Genomic DNA, 16,926 nt, shown 5'->3' with positions numbered 1-16,926 from the left:
ATATCCCCATTTTAAAATAAATATTTAAAAAAACTCTGTGCATTTTAGTCACGACTACTTATGAATTCTCATTATAGATTATATCATAGAAATTATATCATGGATCAAGATGTTCGTTTGAATCTGCAAGTGTGGAGCACAAAAAAGATACAGTGCAGTAAAAGGTTTATTCTTTAGGAGCATCACAAACAGCAATAAAATTCCATTTTTTTTCCCATAGACAATTATTTTTGTCATGACCTACAAAACTGCACTGCAAATAAAATAAAATAAAATAAAATAAAAGCAACAGAAAACTCCAATTCTCCCTCTGCTACAAAGTTACAAATCCACATCAGTGAAATCCACAGGGTAAGGAGACATTAAGATAAAGCAAAGCCTGGGCATTACAAATTAACCATTTTCTTCTTAATAAAGTGAAAACAGTTCTGCATAAGGTTCCCTGGGGACAAAGGCACAGTTATAAGCATCTCTTGAACCAGGTTTAGCCTCAGGGAAGCCACCATAAATCCCATAAGCTCAGCTTTAATTTGGAATGGGGGAGCTTTATGGACTGGCTTTGTGATGCTAAACTAAGATCAAGCGGAGAAAAAAAAAATCACCTTTTTTTTGTACAACGGGTCAACATTCTGACTCCTTACATAGGGTGTGCAGTCTACAGTCAAATTTAACCTGAGGGAGAAGATGGCAACAAGGCACAATGTCAAGCATGTTCACAGATATATAAGATACAATATAACACACAACACACAGATATCAAGGCTTTAGAGGTCCTTATACTGCAGACATTTATATGTGTGTAACATTTACGTGTGCATAGAGAGGACTAAACAGTTATAATGTGACTCTGGAGGTTGAAACAAAAAGACAGTTTCACTGGTGATTGTCAAGATAAAGGAAGGCTCACTGTCCAGAAACTCAAGCAAAACAGCAGAAAAAAACTCTACAAATAACAGTGTTCCCTTGTTTTCAACATTTCACAATACAAACAAATCTTTTACTTAAAAAAAATAATAATATATATATATATAGCGGGAATGTTTTACTCCAAAATCTCACAGCCAGCAGGAGAAACTGAACGGATGGACTGAGATCACCAGGCACTTGAGAAAGAAATAGCAGAGGTAAATATTAGTGCAAAGCCAGTAAAGTCAGAGGAATGATTCAGATAGTAATAAAAAATATTTAAAAAAAAAAAAAAAAACCCCACAGTGTGACGTTACAAAATTTAAAACAGAAGAGAAAGGCACAACTGATGAAGGCAGAGGCTTAAGTGCAAGCGAACGGAGTGTCTGCAAAAAAGGTGCAGTGAGGCTACAGATTCCAGTGCATGTCTGTGTTTGGTCTTTAATACATAGTGGCTACAGGAACTGACCGAAGGCTGAGATAACGGATAAGAGCTTCTGAAGTCTGGCTTTTCTTTGAGCCCAATCAGCAGTGTGCTGTCATACTTTGGTTCTGATCGATTCTGACATCAGGAGAGGAGGCAGCGCTCCGTCGTTACCTTCTCTGCCGATTCTTAACATATTTGGTCGATGCAGAGGTAATATAGGGTCTAAACCTCGCCCTCGAGACACCAACGATGCCACAGCGACGCCCAACTGCGCAACGTCCTGAGTGGGTGGAGTGTGTGAACCTGTGTGTTATTTGGTGAGTGACACCAGCTGCGGAGCCTCCATCTGTGAGCCTCTCTGTCCCAGATGCAGCTTCTCAGCAGACGTCTCCTGCTCACAGTGACCGTGGACGCCCCCCTCAACGGCGGCCTGACGCTCGCACAGACTCCCCAGGAGCTGAGCGGTTTTGAAGACCGAGGCGTGACCCGCCGGCTGCAGCGACTGCACCTTCGGCAGGTTCTGGAGGGTCCGCAGCATCTCGGCAGACACGATGGGCAAATGCTGCTCCTGGATCAGGCTGTTGCTGCCCGAGCGCAGCACGGTGTCACGCTGGCCGACGGGTTTGGAGGCCGCCCCCCGCGCGGAGCCGGTCACTGTCTTCTTGTGAGGTGGCGGCGAATCTTCCTCCTCAGCTGACGGGTCACCAGATGGTATTGTGCTCTCGTCAGACTCATCACTCACACCTTCATCGTTACCACTGTTGTCTTCATAGTCTTCCTCTTTGGTTCCATCCCCGTCTGTGATGTAAACCATGTCCTTTGGCAGAGTGGTGAACTGGTACACGAGACGCTGACCTTCAACCTTATTCAGGATTCCTCTTTGGTAATAGTACCTAAATCACAAAAAAAAAAAACCTGTGAATATTTGCACTGCGTTGAACTTGTGTCTGTTTGTTGTTTACCTGAGTGCTCTACCCATCGTCTCGTAGTTCATGTCTGGTTTGTTTTTGTGTCTGCCCCAAAGTCTGGCGACAGCCTTTGAGTTGACCAATTTGAAGATTCCTTCGTGGGGATTTGTCCATTTAATGTAGCGAGGACAGACTTTCCGGTCCTGCAGCAGCTCCATCAGGAATTGCCACAGGTACAGCGTGTTTCCTCCTGGAACAAAAAGACAGGAAGGAACAACCTTTTATAAAATATGGTGTAAAAATAACTGATCTCTGGGCCCTTTTCAGAACTGAAGCCTCTAGTTTGCTGCCTGCTAAATGCGATTTTGGATTTCAAAGCAGAACGTCTGGGAGGTTTTAGCATAGATTTGAAGATTTTATGTGACAGCCTCAAATAAATCTCAAATAAATCTGTTTATTTAATTCTCCTGTAAAACTAGAATGGCGAAAGCATTTAGAGGTGGAGCCAGATCAAACAATATTCCTGTTGAAATAAGGTTTACAAACACTTTAGCATTGTAATGTATTCCTTTCTGGATTTACAGTGATCCCTCGTTTATCGCGGGAGTTACGTTCCAAAAGTAACACGCGAAAAGTGAAATCCGCGAAGTAGCAACTTTATTTTTTTTAATTATTTTACAATGCAATACTGAACAGTAGAATGAAACCAAACATCAAAACCTGTTTTAAAGACCAAACTTTGTTTAAAACAATAATTTTAATATAGTAATACAAGGTTGGAAACATTGTCAATGGCGTATTTCCCAGTCCCAGCTGAGCCTCTTCGTCCTGACTCCGCTCCGCTGGAGCGTCTGTTTCTACTGAAGGCGCAGGAGTCTTTCTCCGAGAGAAGAACATTGTTATGGGTAGTTGTTGGCGCTCTTTCTTTTTCTGAGCAAGAAGATTTTTATAAACGGATATGCCACCTTCGATTATATTTGAGAACTGCAATGAACGACTCGCAAAAAAAATCCGTGAAGCAGCGAAGCCGCGAAAGATGAACCGCGATATAGCGAGGGATCACTGTATTGAGTTTTAATTGAAGCGCTTCCCCTAGTTTCATGTCTTGGACGATGCTCAGCCACTTGTTTAACAGCACTTGTTTTATTACACCTAATGAGAAGCACGCCGTCACATTACCTTTATTGTACTTGTCCTTCTTCACTGTGATATCTGGAGTGGGAGACTCTGGCCTCCGATGTCTTGGTTTTCTCCCTGAAATATTTTAAAACACCACTTTTTCAGTACTTGGAATATAATGACAAAACATGACCTGATGTGAGAGGAGCAGATGCTCAGAGACGGACCTCTTTTCTTTGACTGAAGCTGTGCGGAAGGCTGCTCTGTGTGCAGGGAGGGCCACTGCAGGTGATCAACAGTTCCCATTATTCCCTCTGCTGACACAGTCACCTGAGTAGCAGAAGTAGTGATGACATCACCCAGAGGTGGTAATAAGGTCTGGGCTGGAGGGGGGGCACAAACAGACTTAATCAAAAAGAGCAGCAACGTGTTCACCGCGTCTAAAAATAACATTCTGCTGCCAGACAGCTCAAAACGTAAAGGCGCTGCTGGGGCATCTTTACCCCGTTGGTGTGCACACGAGTCACGTTAACTTAGTTGCAGAGCTGCGTGTAGGCTTACTGTAGTGTTGTTCCAGGGACAACGTGTCGGAGCACTCCATGTTGAGGAGTGAGTCAGCAGCAACAAGTGTCTCCATGGTTTCCTTCTCTTCATCGTCACATGGTTCCACTGCAACCCACAGAGGACAGTTACAACAACAAGTTCAGGCAGATGAGATGGATCAGATCTTTCATTTCCAGCGTGGAATTAACAATGGTGACCTTAGCATCGGCATAGCATTGCACAATTAACTGGTTATGCTTCGCGTTTTTAAAAGTGTATATTTCCAGATGAGTTTGTTGTGAAGTCACCTGTGTGAGGGAACTGTGCAACACTTTCATTCCGCATTCTCCACTCGACTTTGCTGCTTTCTGATAAATGTTTTTGGTGGTTCTGCGCAGTTTGCTGCAGGTTTATTCATTCTCGCATCAACAGATAGTCCATAGTCACTTTAAACAACTTTTTCATTTCCATATTAGAGCACTCGACTTATAAAGCCTTTTAACTTCACCTGCTAAACTGGTGCCAAGTGGCAAAACATCACAATAAAAGTGCTTCGTTGTGAAAAGGTGAGCTAAAACAGGCATCTGCTAGCTAGCAGCTGTTTTACTTGTCAACTTTGCAAACAGCGAACGACCCGTCAAAAGGAGACGCGCTGGATGCAGAAACTTAGTCTTCGATAACTTTATCCAGAACCGATGCGGGTTTGGAATTACAACTTTCCGAGTTGGCTGCCAACGGTGCTACTATCGTTGCAGCTATCGTTAGCTAGTTACCCGAGCCTCGATGCATCAACAGTTCGCAGAAGCACGCTGGGATAAAACAGCGCGGTGCTGTGACAAAACTTACTTTTAACTCCCAGGCCCGGAGTGGAACAAGCTATAGCATGTGTGCTGTAGCCCGGGTTAACTGCGTCTACATCCTTAAATGACTCTTGACGCGTGTTTCCCAGCTACAATCTAGGAATGTTTTGTTTCACTTCCTGCATTTTTCCTGGGGCTGCTCGGTGCGCTACTGCGCATGCGCAAACCAGTTTAGTTTACTCCGTTGCCTCTGACACGCTGCTCTTAAGTTGCGCTCCACTAAACTGTCAACACTTAGAGCTCACGTTTCCAATGGTTAAAAGAATGTCCAGACTACGACACACTCAGTTATCCTCACAGACATAAATGTGTCAGGAGGGGCTGCAGCATGTGTGTCGCCTGACCTTTGAGCAGCTGCTGGTGATCTCCCGCTTCATCGGGCTGTTCGCACGCTAGACCTGTATAAAAGAGCAGTTGTGAATGGGGAACCTGCTCCATGCCCAGCCCGGGGTAGTCCAGGTAACTTCCCAACTGCAGGACACACAGATTCAGACAGGTGGTCAGCTTGTCAGAACGCTCACAGGTAATGTGGAGCTTGACATTTACTCACCTGAGACATGCAATGGTGGTCGCTGGCGAAGTCAAAGATGAGCTCTGTCTGCTGAAGCATGGCTGGTTGTCCCACAAAACACACACACGGAGTCTTAATGGAGAGAAAATAGCATCACACAGATGGAGCCTTTTGAACAAGAGTGATCTTCCCTCTGAACCCACTGAATGTCAGACTACTTCAGCAGGAGTTATGTGACTATACTAGCAGACCAAAGACTGAGAGGCGTCACAGGAAACATGCTTTCGAACTCTCGATGAGGAAGTGGGGGATGCTAAAATGTCCTGTGGTCTGACCAAAACCTGCAAGAATGAAACAAGGCCGAACGTCAGTGGGGGATGGAACGCTACAAAAGTCATCAGAACCAGTCGCACCTGCAGACTCCATCTTCCTCCATGCAGGTGGATTTATTTTCAATAAAGCATCCAACCAGCTAAATCAAGAGCCACACAAAAATAATACAGTTTGCTTCTATCATTTGACTATCTTGTTTTTTTCACCTCTTATCTTGTTTCGAACAGAAGCTAAAACCAGCAACAGGAAGGAAGAGTTTGAAGTGCAACGTGGTCAGAGTGTTAGCGTGTGTATCTCTCATGCGTGTAGGGATGAAGTGAATAGGTCAGTTGGACTTGACTTAGACTTCAGCATCACGTCATGTTACACAATGTTCAAGGTTGCAGGTGCGTTAAGTGACATTTAGAGCAAAGCTACAGAAGAAAGACTCGCTTTCTCCTGGTAAAACTCAATTTGTACACCAAAATCACACCTGAAAATGTTGAATAACTGACCTAAATATACTGAGATGTGCTTAAAAAGTGAGTCTCTTGTTTAATAACCTTCAACATCCGCTGGCAAAGACTTCACCTGTATGAGCAAACGAACAAAACAAGAGTAAAGAGAGAAATGTCGGCATGACTTTCAACTCTTGGCCGGATTTGTGATGGATTTCGCAACATTTCCTCAACATTTTCACTTTAAGTGACTCTTTACTGATTAACGACTTCTCTTTAATGTGCAGTGCATCCTAGTCGGGGTGAAGCCGTGCAGACATTTACGCCTCATCTTCCAAACGGAGCGAGAAAGTGAGGCCGCTACATTGTCTGTCTGTCTGTCTGTCTTTGTGTGCTTGTGATAGAGACACAACATGTTCGGGTCAGTTATCACACAGGAAGCACAGCTCAGTTAGGAGGCACCACTTCCTGAGTTCCTGAACCAAAGCCCTGACAGCAACGCTGCCAGAAGCAGCCGAAACTTCCCCCCACACGAGCAGTCATTTCGCACACGTGTGGCGCGACTCTCGTGGAGCAAAACCGTTATATTATGAATAAATACTGACAACATAATACACACAATAATACACAGCAAGGATGTGACGTAGTGTAGAACTTTCAGAACCTACTAAATATCACAAAAATAGGGGGCGGCATAACCCAGGGAAGCCATGACCTCCTCCTCATCATCGCTATCGACTCTTTTTTGTATGTGTTTCTGTTGTTGCGCTGATGTTCAGCAACGTGCACGACGGCCAGTTGGCCCTCTGACTTAGTGAGACTTGAACAAAACGTGACAAACACAGCTGGCATCCTTGCGCCTGTGCGCCGTGGCCCCCGAGAGCCGGCGTGGACTGGCTCTCCTTTATTCCCGTGGCTGTTGCCGCTGCGGGCCATCGGGCCCCGTGTATGTGCTCATTGTCGGCGTGGCCCTCCGCCCGCCAGTGTTGCAGAGATCATCTCCAGCAGCACAGAGCCTGTGTTCATCAGCACTCTGGTCACATAGATTTGTCTCTGTGGCCTCCGAACGGGGGATGTGAGCCTGTGAAGTGGCTGCCAGGCCCCTAAGGACACCGATAAGCCCCCATAACATTCATTCCCCAGTTTGTGTGCAGTGGCTCAGAGACAGCGCGAGTGTGTTTGACAGAAAGTGGCAGAGAGTGTGTATGTGTGAACAAGGCCGGGCTGATAACAGCGAGGCAAAGCGGGGGAGCAGCAGATAAGCTGCTCTTGTTGCTTGGGGTAACCGTGCCTTGTTAAATGAGCGCGGAGCGTGTACGTGCGCACGCGTGCGGAGGAGACTGGGAGGGGGGGGGGCGGGGTGTCACGACAGAAATGTGGTTTTACAACCTTTCTTTGAACGTGTACGTGCGTTTGGCGTTTCTGGAAAGTCAGAGATTATTACGTCATAGTGGAACATTTGTGACAGGAAGTTAAAACTCCGTCAAACAAACACGCAGGAACGTGCTTTCACTTTCCCCTCACATGGCGCACGGGCTTCCAGTCTCCCGAGAGCTGCTGTAAAGTTTTCAATCATGGCGGAAAGTGCTGTATAAATGTTAGAATAAAAGGCTCACCTTTGTTTGTGGCTTAAGTCCACATGTGGCAGAGGAACAGCTGCCTGGAGGAGCTACAGAAGACACATGGATGTTGAGCTCATCTCTTCTGGCAAAGAGGAGTCATCGTTTAGCAGAACCGGGTTCAACCTGCCTCTGTGATCGTCCTTCAGCAAAGAAAGGTGCCACACAGATTTAAACTCAGTGTTGATCCTGTTGATTCGTCTCTCCTTCCCTTCAGCCCTTCTCAGTTGTCACTTCCTCTTTTTTTTTTAAACTGTCAGCCACCGTGAGGTCTGATTGGTCACCTGTGTTATGACTCAAGGTAACCCATGGTGACTATTGTCGGTGAGGAGCAAATGTAAACACGGGCGTATTTGCAATGTAAAGCAGCAGAGTTAAGCAACTGATATGCAAACAGCGGAGTGGTTTGGATGCAGGCGAACCGCCACAGTGTTGGAAATGACCCCATTACATCAATATTATAAAATAGGTTTCAACTAGATAATAAATAAATATATAAATATGCTGAATGGTTAAAATAATAAGAAATGTTATGATTTGGCCGCTTTATCTCTTGGGAAATTGCAAAATATGACGACTAAATTGAATGTGTTTTTAACTCAAACGCCATCGCCCTCTAGTGGCAGCAATCCGCACCGACACACTTAATGAGTGTAACGTGCTTCCCTTCTCTTGTCCTTCATTGAATTTAACAATTAAAGGTACCAAGATACTCAAACATCTGTCTCTGCCATACCCAAAGGCCTGCAGATGGTTTTATGAATGAGGCTGCGGCCAAATACTGTTGCTGTTTATTGACACTTGGAGAGTGCAGAGCTCCTCTCTATGGCCTCTTTACAGACAATCATAACATATCCACTTGACATTTTCTTTAAAAAGTCTCAACATTTAGAAATTCTCCTCTGATCTGCACCGCTACATCTAGCTGGAGTTGGCCTGATGAGGCCACAGGCAACATGGAAACAGGTAACTTCACGATGTTTCCACAAAGGAAGTTCAATTTTATTATTACAATATGTGTGCACACACGAGCAACGGTGGGAGGTACAGTTACAAAAAATGTTTTCCTTCATCACATACATAACAACAGCATAAAATCCAATATATATATATTGTGTTTTGCACTTTATTAATAGTAGAAGCTCACAAAAGAGGTAATTACACAACAGCACTGCTGTAAACCTTTAGCGCTGAGTTTAACACCTAAAGTAGCTCATTTAAAAAAAAAAAAAGTAGTTGGAACCTCAGGTGTAACCTGTAGACCTCTGCATAAATACCCACAAGGAAGGAGATTTTTCTGTATTTCTTTGCAGATCTTACACAGATGTTTGGTGTCTTCTGGATGCTTTGTGACTGAAAAGATCATCACACTGAGAAAAGTAGCAGGAAAAAAACAACACATGATCAAATATCCACTCTGCATGGGGCTAATTAAGTCCTACTGACCTTTTCTGTGCACCTAATGCAGCAAGGGTGTGTGTGTGTGTGTGTGTGTGTGTGTGTGTGTGTATGGGCATCCCGTTAAGTATGTGATAATTGGACATCTGGAAAAGTATGTTTCATGAAGTCAAACTTCTTTTTTTACAGTGTGAAACTGCACGCGAGCAAACCAGAGGAGAAGCATCTGAAGGCGTTGGAACACGTGTGGAAAACATCAACCCAGGAACACTCTGTGTACCTCTGGTTGCTGCTCCCGCACCCTGCGCTACCCCTCGAAGGCCTTATTTTCAACTTTGCCTGTTCTTTTCCCCTTTGAAGTAATTATACGCTTGAGCGTCTCCTCAGATGCGAAACCGCGACAGATTTGAACGCAGTGATGACTCAGAATTAAAGATTCACTCGTGTTGCATTTGAGTCTGTGGATTCAGACGAGTTACACGACGGGCATGAAAGCAGGAAAAGGGCCTTGGATAAGTTACATCAAAGCATCGCAAGAATCTGTTTGATAGTCTCAAAATAGGAGCGTTATCAAACACACATGCATTTCTATGAAAAGCGCCGTTACTGGAAGCACTCAGAAAGAAAACTTTCCTGGGAAGACTCTGCCAATCACCCCCCCCCATGTCGAGCTGGAAGCATTTCCTTCTGGTTGTACTTAAACTGCGATCACAGCGGGCAGAACCCACCCGGGCTCCATCCACACGGCAAACCTGCTTCAGACAAGGCAAACGCAAAAACACATTGCGCAACCGTCACAAAACAGCCAAACGGCGATACGGATCACGAGACAACAAATCGCACAAAGGCCTCCATTGATGCCTGACTTTCCGGGCTAATTTACCTTAAAGGTCCAACCAAACCGGGCCCTTCATTAGGCACTCAAACCTCTGGGTGACGGAGAAGTTTAATGGTGTTTCTAACCTGCCAGACTTTGATTTATTTCCACATATTTCCTTAAAGTATCATGTTTGGTGCTCATGTTACAAGTATACAGCTCTGATATCAATAGTTTTTTCAGTTGTTGCCAACAAGAACCTTGGTCAGAGGACGGTGCCTCACATTTGTGGAAGGTTACATCTGCAAGCACACAGCTGTCCGACTCCTGCTGCCCATCGAGAGATAATCAAAGCGGAATGTGCCGCCATTTCTCTCACTGGAGACTGCGGGTGCATCTGAAACCACACTGGATTGTTTGGTAAGAGGAGGCAAAGGAGTTGGAGGGCAAAAAAAAAAAAAAGATGGCACAGAAGTAGTGAAACCACCGTGAGCATCTCTTTGAATGGGGGAGAATAAGAGCGAGCAGATGCGGATGGGGAGAGAAATCCGGGATGGGTGGTGAGGGATCACAGGACAGAGGGCTCCTTTTAGAGCTAATATGACATGCGTGACACTGTTTTAGCCCAAGGGAACATTCCCAGGTCAAAGCCTGTGTGTGTGTGTGTGTCTGTGTGTCTGTGTGTGTGTGTTTACAGTGAAGAGTGAAGAAGCGAGGAGGAAAAATAAAGCGATCACAGTAACCTCCTGTGTTCCGTATCTCTATCACATGACGACCCCCCCCCCAGGTCACACTTAATCAAACCCGCGCTCGCCAACACAAAACACACACAGACTCGTACAGGCCACAATAACAAGCGACGCTTCACCATTCACAGAATTGATTATTACCATGTGTTTCAACAGATAAGGGCTTTTAAAAAATGGATAAATTCCTTTAAAAACACACATGAACCCATTCTCCTTTGTTGCTTTCATAACTGGGTTTATTGCAAAACCAACCCCCCACCCCCCCGCGTAGGTAAGGAGTTAAATTTGGGAAATACACCTGTACAGCACGTGAAGCCTCAGTCGGGAAAACCCGGAAAAGCGCGACAGAAAAGACGACTGGTCGGATCAGTAGTTCAGTAACTGGCAGGAAAAGATGTTTACACACGTGAGGAGCACGCTCAGTAACATGCATACAAGAATATGTAATAAAATATACAAATAATCCCAAAGGATAATTGCTAATACTCATGCGTCACAGTCTGTCCATATGCTGCAGGAAATACTGCAAGGTTCATAGCATCAAAGTAACATTCAGTATCCAGGCCGCAAGCCTGATGAGCTGTCGACCCTGCTTTTATGTTCAATACAGCCCCCCCGCTTTACACCTCTGGCACCCAAGAATGGACTGTTCGACAAGCAGCGATTCTTTTGTGGTTCTTGATAAGGAGAATGTTTAGGAGGCCGTGATGGTTGAATGTGGAAGAAGGCCTGGTAAGATGGCGCCGACAGGCCAATGGCAGGCACTCACCCTCGTTCGGACACCCACACGTCAGCATTTTTGTTCCCGTATCTCCTTTGCCGATAACCCGACTCCTCGTCAAGCTGTTGTGGACTTGTTGGTCATGCGGGAGTTGCTCTGCTCAGAGGCTCGGTCGGTGACCTTCAGCTTCATGCACGACTGCTTCTCATCCATCAGCATCTCGGCTGGCAGGCACCAGCAACACAGGCAGGACTGAAAAGAGGAGGGGCCGATGAGAGAAGAAAGGGGGAAAAAAGGAATATAAAGGGCATAAATAATGGGATTATTAGGAACATTAAGAAGGAAAATTTACTGGAGCTGAAGCCGTTATTGGCTAATGGTTAATGTGCAACTGCAGCTAACAGGGGTAACGGCATCGCCTGCAATTCATTATCCACATGGAGTTAGCAAGTGGAAATCAAGTTACAAACAGAGTAGGTTTGTTTTCATCTGGAGGTGGGTCACACGATAGCAGCCTGACAAATCATCAAGTGATAGGCCGCGACTGGGAAAAGCCGGGTCCTTCTTTCATTAGCTCCGAACGTCTCTGTTTTGGCTAATACCACATTTAGCATTTAAATCCAACGTTTTTGTTCAAAAACAGCTGATGCCTGAATTCCTTACTTTTAGGTTGTTGTCTGAAGGCCGATTTATACTTCTTCAAACACATCATGTAGCTTACAACACTGCTGCAGCTTATCTAATCTACCACCGCCGCGTGAAGTCAGAGGAATTAATCAGCTACTTCCACAGTCAGATCACAACTTGTTGCTGCAATCTTTATACCAGTCCGCGTATGGTGGATCCGTTATCACGCACACTTCCTTAGCTTAGCTTAAAAGATACATCTCACCCTGAAGCAGCTCTTGAAGCGCTTGCTGACCATGTAGAGGGCGATTGGATTGATGCAGGAGTTGACGGAGGCCATGTTGATGCCAATGTAGTCCAGCACCAAGAAGAAACTAAAAGAATGCCCCTTCATCAGTATGGGTATCGACTGGTGTTGCATTGTGGGACATTCACATCACATCCCCTCGTACCTGAGCAGCTCACAGCGGTTTGGATCCTTCTCGTCGTAAATGGTGAGCTTCAGGATGCGGCTGAGGTGGAGAGGCAGCCAGCACAGAGCGAAGACCAGGACCAGGCAGAACACTGTCTTAGCAACCTCCCTTCGCTGCACATGCACATCAAACCATGTGGGGTGATCAATCAGCTCAATGAATTCTATATTCTAAAGTCTTATTATAAAAGTAGGGCGAATGAAATGCCATCTGACCTGCTTCAGGTGGTCGCTGAGGGCGATCTGGACGCCATTTTTCTTCCTGAGCATCTCACAGGTCATCAGGGTGTAGAAGATAGCAGTGCAGGCTAACGGCAGGCAGAAGTACACGCTGAACAGCCACCAGTCCTTTGCGGACTTATAAAACTGGAATAAAAGGTGTTTTTCCGTGAGCTACAGATGCATTCCACACCCACCAGGTAGACTCTGTTATTTCTATATATTTATTTATCTGGTACCATCGGCTGTGGCCAGAAAACCTTCCGTTGCGCCTGTTTTTAAGCCGACTTCCAGTGTTCGCAGCTGTGTCAATACGGAGCGTTTTGCTCCGCGCTCATTCATACGCCTCAGAAGATCTATAACTCACGCTCATGAATCCAGGTTTCTGCATGGGGTGCAGCAAGCAGATCCTCAAGTACTCTCCTTTGTAGTCCATGGTGATCATGTCGAAAGCAATGGCCTCCGGGACGGCTAAGATAATGGACAGTATCCAGATCAAGGCTATCTCGATCGCCATCCATTTCGGAACGCCGATCCCTTTGATGCGGCTCCACGAGGCCACGGCTCGGTACCTGGAAGAGTTGGGTTACGTAATGAAAGGACATTCATCAAAGAAGCGGACATTTCCATAAAGATCTGGACTGATTAAACACTTTAATATCCACTTCAGTACCCTTGATCCATCGTCTGAGTACCCTGAATGCACTGGCAGTGACGTGTGCCATATAAAGTTGGGTCAAAGGTCATTCATCAAAGCCAATCAGCATCTGCGGGTGCTTACCTGTCAATGCTCAGAGCGCACAAGCTCAGCACCGTGATCCCCACGGAGGCCTTTTGCACAAACGGCACCAGCTTGCACAGCGTCACACCGAAGGGCCAATCCTCTGCTAGCAGCTGGAGGGAAAGACACATTTATTGGGAGTTTAGGCCGTTTCAGATGAGACTCTTCCCCTTTGCTGCTCCCTCTCTCTGCAGGAATCCGACGAGCACCATGTGTGAGCATAATTCCAGTCCCCGAGAGCATTCCAAGCTCGTTCCCTCTCCTCATGTTCAGTGTTTTCTCCCTTTTATGTATTTGGAAACGCAGCATTACCCCGCTAAACCTCGACAGAACGGGACCTTTGATCTCCGCTTTGAACGAACGGAATGCAAGTTTAGATCAATTGGGATCATATGTGCTCCCGTATCTCCCAGTAAACACAGAGTACGCCTTTGGTGAGTGCGCTCTGGTATGCAACCGCGTCCAGTTGTTTTAGCACGCCTGCCCCTTTACCCAAATATACCGGCCCCCTCCCCCCAGTGCACGCGGAAGCCAACAGATAATGAAATACCAGAGAGGTACGGGGATGAAGAAGGCTCAAACCGTAATAACATGTGAAAACTGTGGTAAGCCCCTTCCTCTGTGTGTGTGTGTGTGTGTGGGGGGGGGGGGGGGTGGGGTGGGGGTGCCAGGCTTTAAAAGCCAATATGCAGCGCAGTAATGAAAACCATCAACTTCATTCATCATCTATTATTGGTAGCAGGGGATGGTGTGGGTCACTGTATGGAGTTCTCAGCTGGAAGCTCAACGTGAGCTCACCTTGTAAACGTTGATGGGAATGCCGATGATGATGTGCAGCAGGTCCCCGAGTGCCAGGCTGGCGATGAGGATGTTGGGCCCGTTACGCATGCACTTGTTCTTGTTGATGATCCTGAGCAGGGTGGAGTTTCCGATGATACCCACGACGAACACCAGGCACGACACCACCGTGTTGATGTACTTGAAGGTGTCCCGGATCTCCGTGGGTCCGGTGCACATGGGAGGTAGCCGCCGGCGCGGCATGGTGATGTTGGGCCTCACGGGAGCCTGCATGTCCCTCTCTACGAGCCCGGGTCTCTGCGTGACCACCAGAGCGCCCTGGGAGGACTTCTCCCTCGCCTCCTGCTGCCCGCTGGCGGCAGGGATGTGACCCACCAGGAGAGGTACGATGAGGCAGAGGAGATGAACCTTCATCCTGCCGTTTTGGTCGTAAACACGGCTTTTATCCTGCTGGCTGAGGTCCTTAAGCACAAAGAGGTTTGGGGGGCTGGGATCTATCACTACGGATGATTCTATACAGTCTGACACCAGTCGGTGCTGATGCAGAGATTAGGCCGGAGCTATACAGCTCTGCCAGACACACCGTCCCTTATATCTTCTCTGTAATTAATTTAGAACAGCCATAGTAAGCAGAGTGACCTCTCCCCTCGTCTCACAGCCCCACACAGGGCTTGGAACACTTTTAATCTGCAGTTTTACTTACCTTTCTCCAGGTATTGTAAAAATCCACCAGTATTTGTGGGTGTTAAACAGGCCCGTCTTGATCTCCAGACACTCTGAACCTTGTAGGATGGAGGAAAGCTCCTGGAGTAAACGATGGCTGTCCCCGCAGTGACGGTCCAGTCATCTCCACCAAAAACAGCCTCTCCTCCACAAGTGGGGTGGGTAAAAGCGGAATCCTGATCTGTGATCCGGAGACGCTCGCTCTCCCCTCCTGCAGTCGGTCCTCGATATGTACAAAGTCTCCAGAGGGTGCTGGCTCGATCCCTGCCCTTCAATCCCTCCTCCTGTAACGTGGAGGAGGGGGCGGAGGAAGACAGACAGAATGTCCACCAGTCAGCTACGAGACTGACCTCACATTCAAGTGGGTTAGACTGACTGTTGAGGTGTGTTTTTATGGGATTCTTTGTGTATATTGGACCTTCATCAGCCAATAACGATCTTAAAACTAAAACAATTGTGCTTTTGCTGTCACAGCTTATTATCATCCTAAATTTATATGCATGCAAATACTTTCAAAGTCACTGTCATGTGACTTCAAAAGTCAATATGACGTGCAGAGTTGAATCTAAATGCTAATGTTAGCAGGGGTACTTATTTTGGAACGTTGATTCCCCATACAGGGTTTATTTATTTAACTATTTATTTAATCGAATAGAAGACACCTAAATTTATTCATTGCTGTGGACTTCGGGGGGAACATTTCCTTAAAAACTTAATTTCAGGATTTGGGTTCAGGGGACACCGTATTCATTATTTCTGTGCCATCTTTGATCTAAAGCCAACAGATTCAGCTTGATCCAGGTGTTGGACTGACTTTGAGAACAACATCTGGGACCAAGCTGCCGATATGCTGCATGAGACGTTTTTCCTTCATATGTTAATATTTCACGTAGATCAAAGAGCCTGCACTATCAAAGCGGTTTAGAAATCAAAGCGTGCCTTTGATGTCACCTAAACGATGAAGATAACGCGCATCCGCGTGCAAGTCCGCGCGTTTCTCTGCTTTCTTGGACATAAACGACACAGATAAACACATTAAATTCCTATTATGCTTTCTCACTCTGTGTTAAATCAAATATCTGGTCACACATTAAGCTGTGTGCGAGGATTCTCATTAGGAACATTTCAGACAAATCAAATCACCAGGAAATTCTAAGTGGAGGCGGAAAGTCCAAAAAAATAATTTTATGACTATTTTATGACTTGAAAGCAAGGGTTTATGAAAAACAATATCTTCAGCGTGGAATGAGGTATAACCCCTCTAAATCTGATCCCCTTGGCAATTATTTCGCAAATGTTTTCAGGAATTTGGCCATCTCTGCTCGGCAAAATTGCTTTAATTCCAGCAACACTGGAGGGTTTTCAAGCACGAACTGCCTGTTTGCCACGGCGTCTCCATCAGATTCCGATCAGCGCTCTGGCTCGGCCACCCTAAATACGAAACCTTGGAGATGTGGATTTTCTCTGTGTTCTTTGGATCAGCGTCCTGCGGAATGATCCTTGTGTTTTTAGGGCTTTAGATCAGCAACCGAAGGGTGGATGTTGACTGGAATGTTCTCGCAGAGAGCAGAACTCATGGGTTCATCAATTAGGTCAATTAGGTTAGGAGGTCATCCAAGTTCTACAAACCCAAATCAAAACTAGAGAAACCTACATAATTGGTAAATAGAATTTTCGTGATGCCGGGATCCCAGTGAATGTGTGCGGCTCTCCGGTGAATCTCCGGGACCTCTGCTGTTGCTCTGTCTAGACCACATCTGCATCAGCTCAGCCTGGTTCTTCTCTGTGAAGCCCGCTGTTTTGACTCTGAGGAGTTTCACCCGGGCCGGCAGCCATCAGAACCAGATGTGTTCCTCTGTTGACTGATCTACTGCCTCGCTGGAACCGTAGGAACTCCAATTTGGCTCCCTGTGAATTTTCCCGCTGGTTGCCTGTTGCGTGCGCTCCTCACCAGAGGA

The 16,926-nt window shown here is 46.1% G+C and overlaps 2 protein-coding genes and 1 long non-coding RNA gene across 10 annotated transcripts; 1 reads left to right on the top strand and 2 right to left on the bottom strand.

The window, feature by feature from the left end:
- Positions 1-153: 153 nt before the first annotated feature.
- On the bottom strand, positions 154-7,908 carry LOC130539048 (ETS-related transcription factor Elf-1-like). 7 transcript variants are annotated; one of them, XM_057057124.1, is made up of 9 exons: positions 7,661-7,902; positions 5,526-5,615; positions 5,314-5,406; positions 5,108-5,234; positions 3,922-4,029; positions 3,588-3,743; positions 3,421-3,495; positions 2,296-2,491; positions 154-2,226 (listed from the first exon to the last, which is right to left on the bottom strand). In XM_057057124.1, the coding sequence occupies exons 3-9, from the start codon at positions 5,371-5,373 to the stop codon at positions 1,644-1,646; spliced, it is 1,305 nt and encodes a 434-aa protein (XP_056913104.1). In that variant the 5' UTR covers positions 5,374-5,406; positions 5,526-5,615; positions 7,661-7,902; the 3' UTR covers positions 154-1,643. The 7 variants fall into 7 exon arrangements, with proteins under 7 accessions (XP_056913104.1, XP_056913103.1, XP_056913107.1 ...); XM_057057123.1 differs by lacking the exon at positions 5,526-5,615 and having other exon boundaries at positions 7,661-7,908; XM_057057127.1 differs by having other exon boundaries at positions 3,588-3,690; positions 5,314-5,615.
- LOC130539061 (uncharacterized) lies at positions 7,578-9,512 on the top strand. Its single transcript, XR_008954014.1, has 2 exons — positions 7,578-7,821; positions 9,251-9,512. It is a non-coding gene; the product is annotated as an uncharacterized LOC130539061 (long non-coding RNA).
- Positions 8,644-15,263, bottom strand: LOC130539049 (endothelin receptor type B-like). 2 transcript variants are annotated; one of them, XR_008954013.1, is made up of 9 exons: positions 14,949-15,263; positions 14,246-14,707; positions 13,448-13,560; positions 13,034-13,238; positions 12,664-12,813; positions 12,428-12,561; positions 12,241-12,349; positions 11,397-11,600; positions 8,644-9,033 (listed from the first exon to the last, which is right to left on the bottom strand). XR_008954013.1 is itself a non-coding variant. In XM_057057130.1 (8 exons), the coding sequence occupies exons 2-8, from the start codon at positions 14,657-14,659 to the stop codon at positions 11,466-11,468; spliced, it is 1,260 nt and encodes a 419-aa protein (XP_056913110.1). In that variant the 5' UTR covers positions 14,660-14,707; positions 14,949-15,262; the 3' UTR covers positions 8,644-11,465. The 2 variants fall into 2 exon arrangements, 1 of the variants encoding a protein (XP_056913110.1); XM_057057130.1 differs by having other exon boundaries at positions 8,644-11,600; positions 14,949-15,262.
- Positions 15,264-16,926: the final 1,663 nt, after the last annotated feature.

This window comes from Takifugu flavidus, chromosome 15 (assembly GCF_003711565.1).
Source record: "Takifugu flavidus isolate HTHZ2018 chromosome 15, ASM371156v2, whole genome shotgun sequence".
In the NCBI taxonomy this organism is placed as follows: Eukaryota; Metazoa; Chordata; class Actinopteri; order Tetraodontiformes; family Tetraodontidae; genus Takifugu; species Takifugu flavidus.
This window is presented reverse-complemented; position numbering and strand designations above follow the sequence as displayed.

Bases quoted from the DNA above. Each gene is read 5' to 3' on its own strand.
- LOC130539048 (XM_057057123.1), bottom strand. From the start codon at position 5,373: ATGCTTCAGCAGACAGAGCTCATCTTTGACTTCGCCAGCGACCACCAT. The intron at 5,235-5,313 runs GTGAGTAAATGT...TGTGTCCTGCAG, and splicing joins ACCACCATTGCATGTCTCAG to TTGGGAAGTTACCTGGACTA. The intron at 4,030-5,107 runs GTCAGGCGACAC...TGTGGGTTGCAG, and splicing joins TCACCAGCAGCTGCTCAAAG to TGGAACCATGTGACGATGAA.
- LOC130539049 (XM_057057130.1), bottom strand. From the start codon at position 14,659: ATGAAGGTTCATCTCCTCTGCCTCATCGTACCTCTCCTGGTGGGTCAC. The intron at 13,239-13,447 runs GTAAGCACCCGC...CAACTCTTCCAG, and splicing joins TGCGCTCTGAGCATTGACAG to GTACCGAGCCGTGGCCTCGT. The intron at 12,814-13,033 runs GTGAGTTATAGA...CTTTTATTCCAG, and splicing joins AGAAACCTGGATTCATGAGC to TTTTATAAGTCCGCAAAGGA.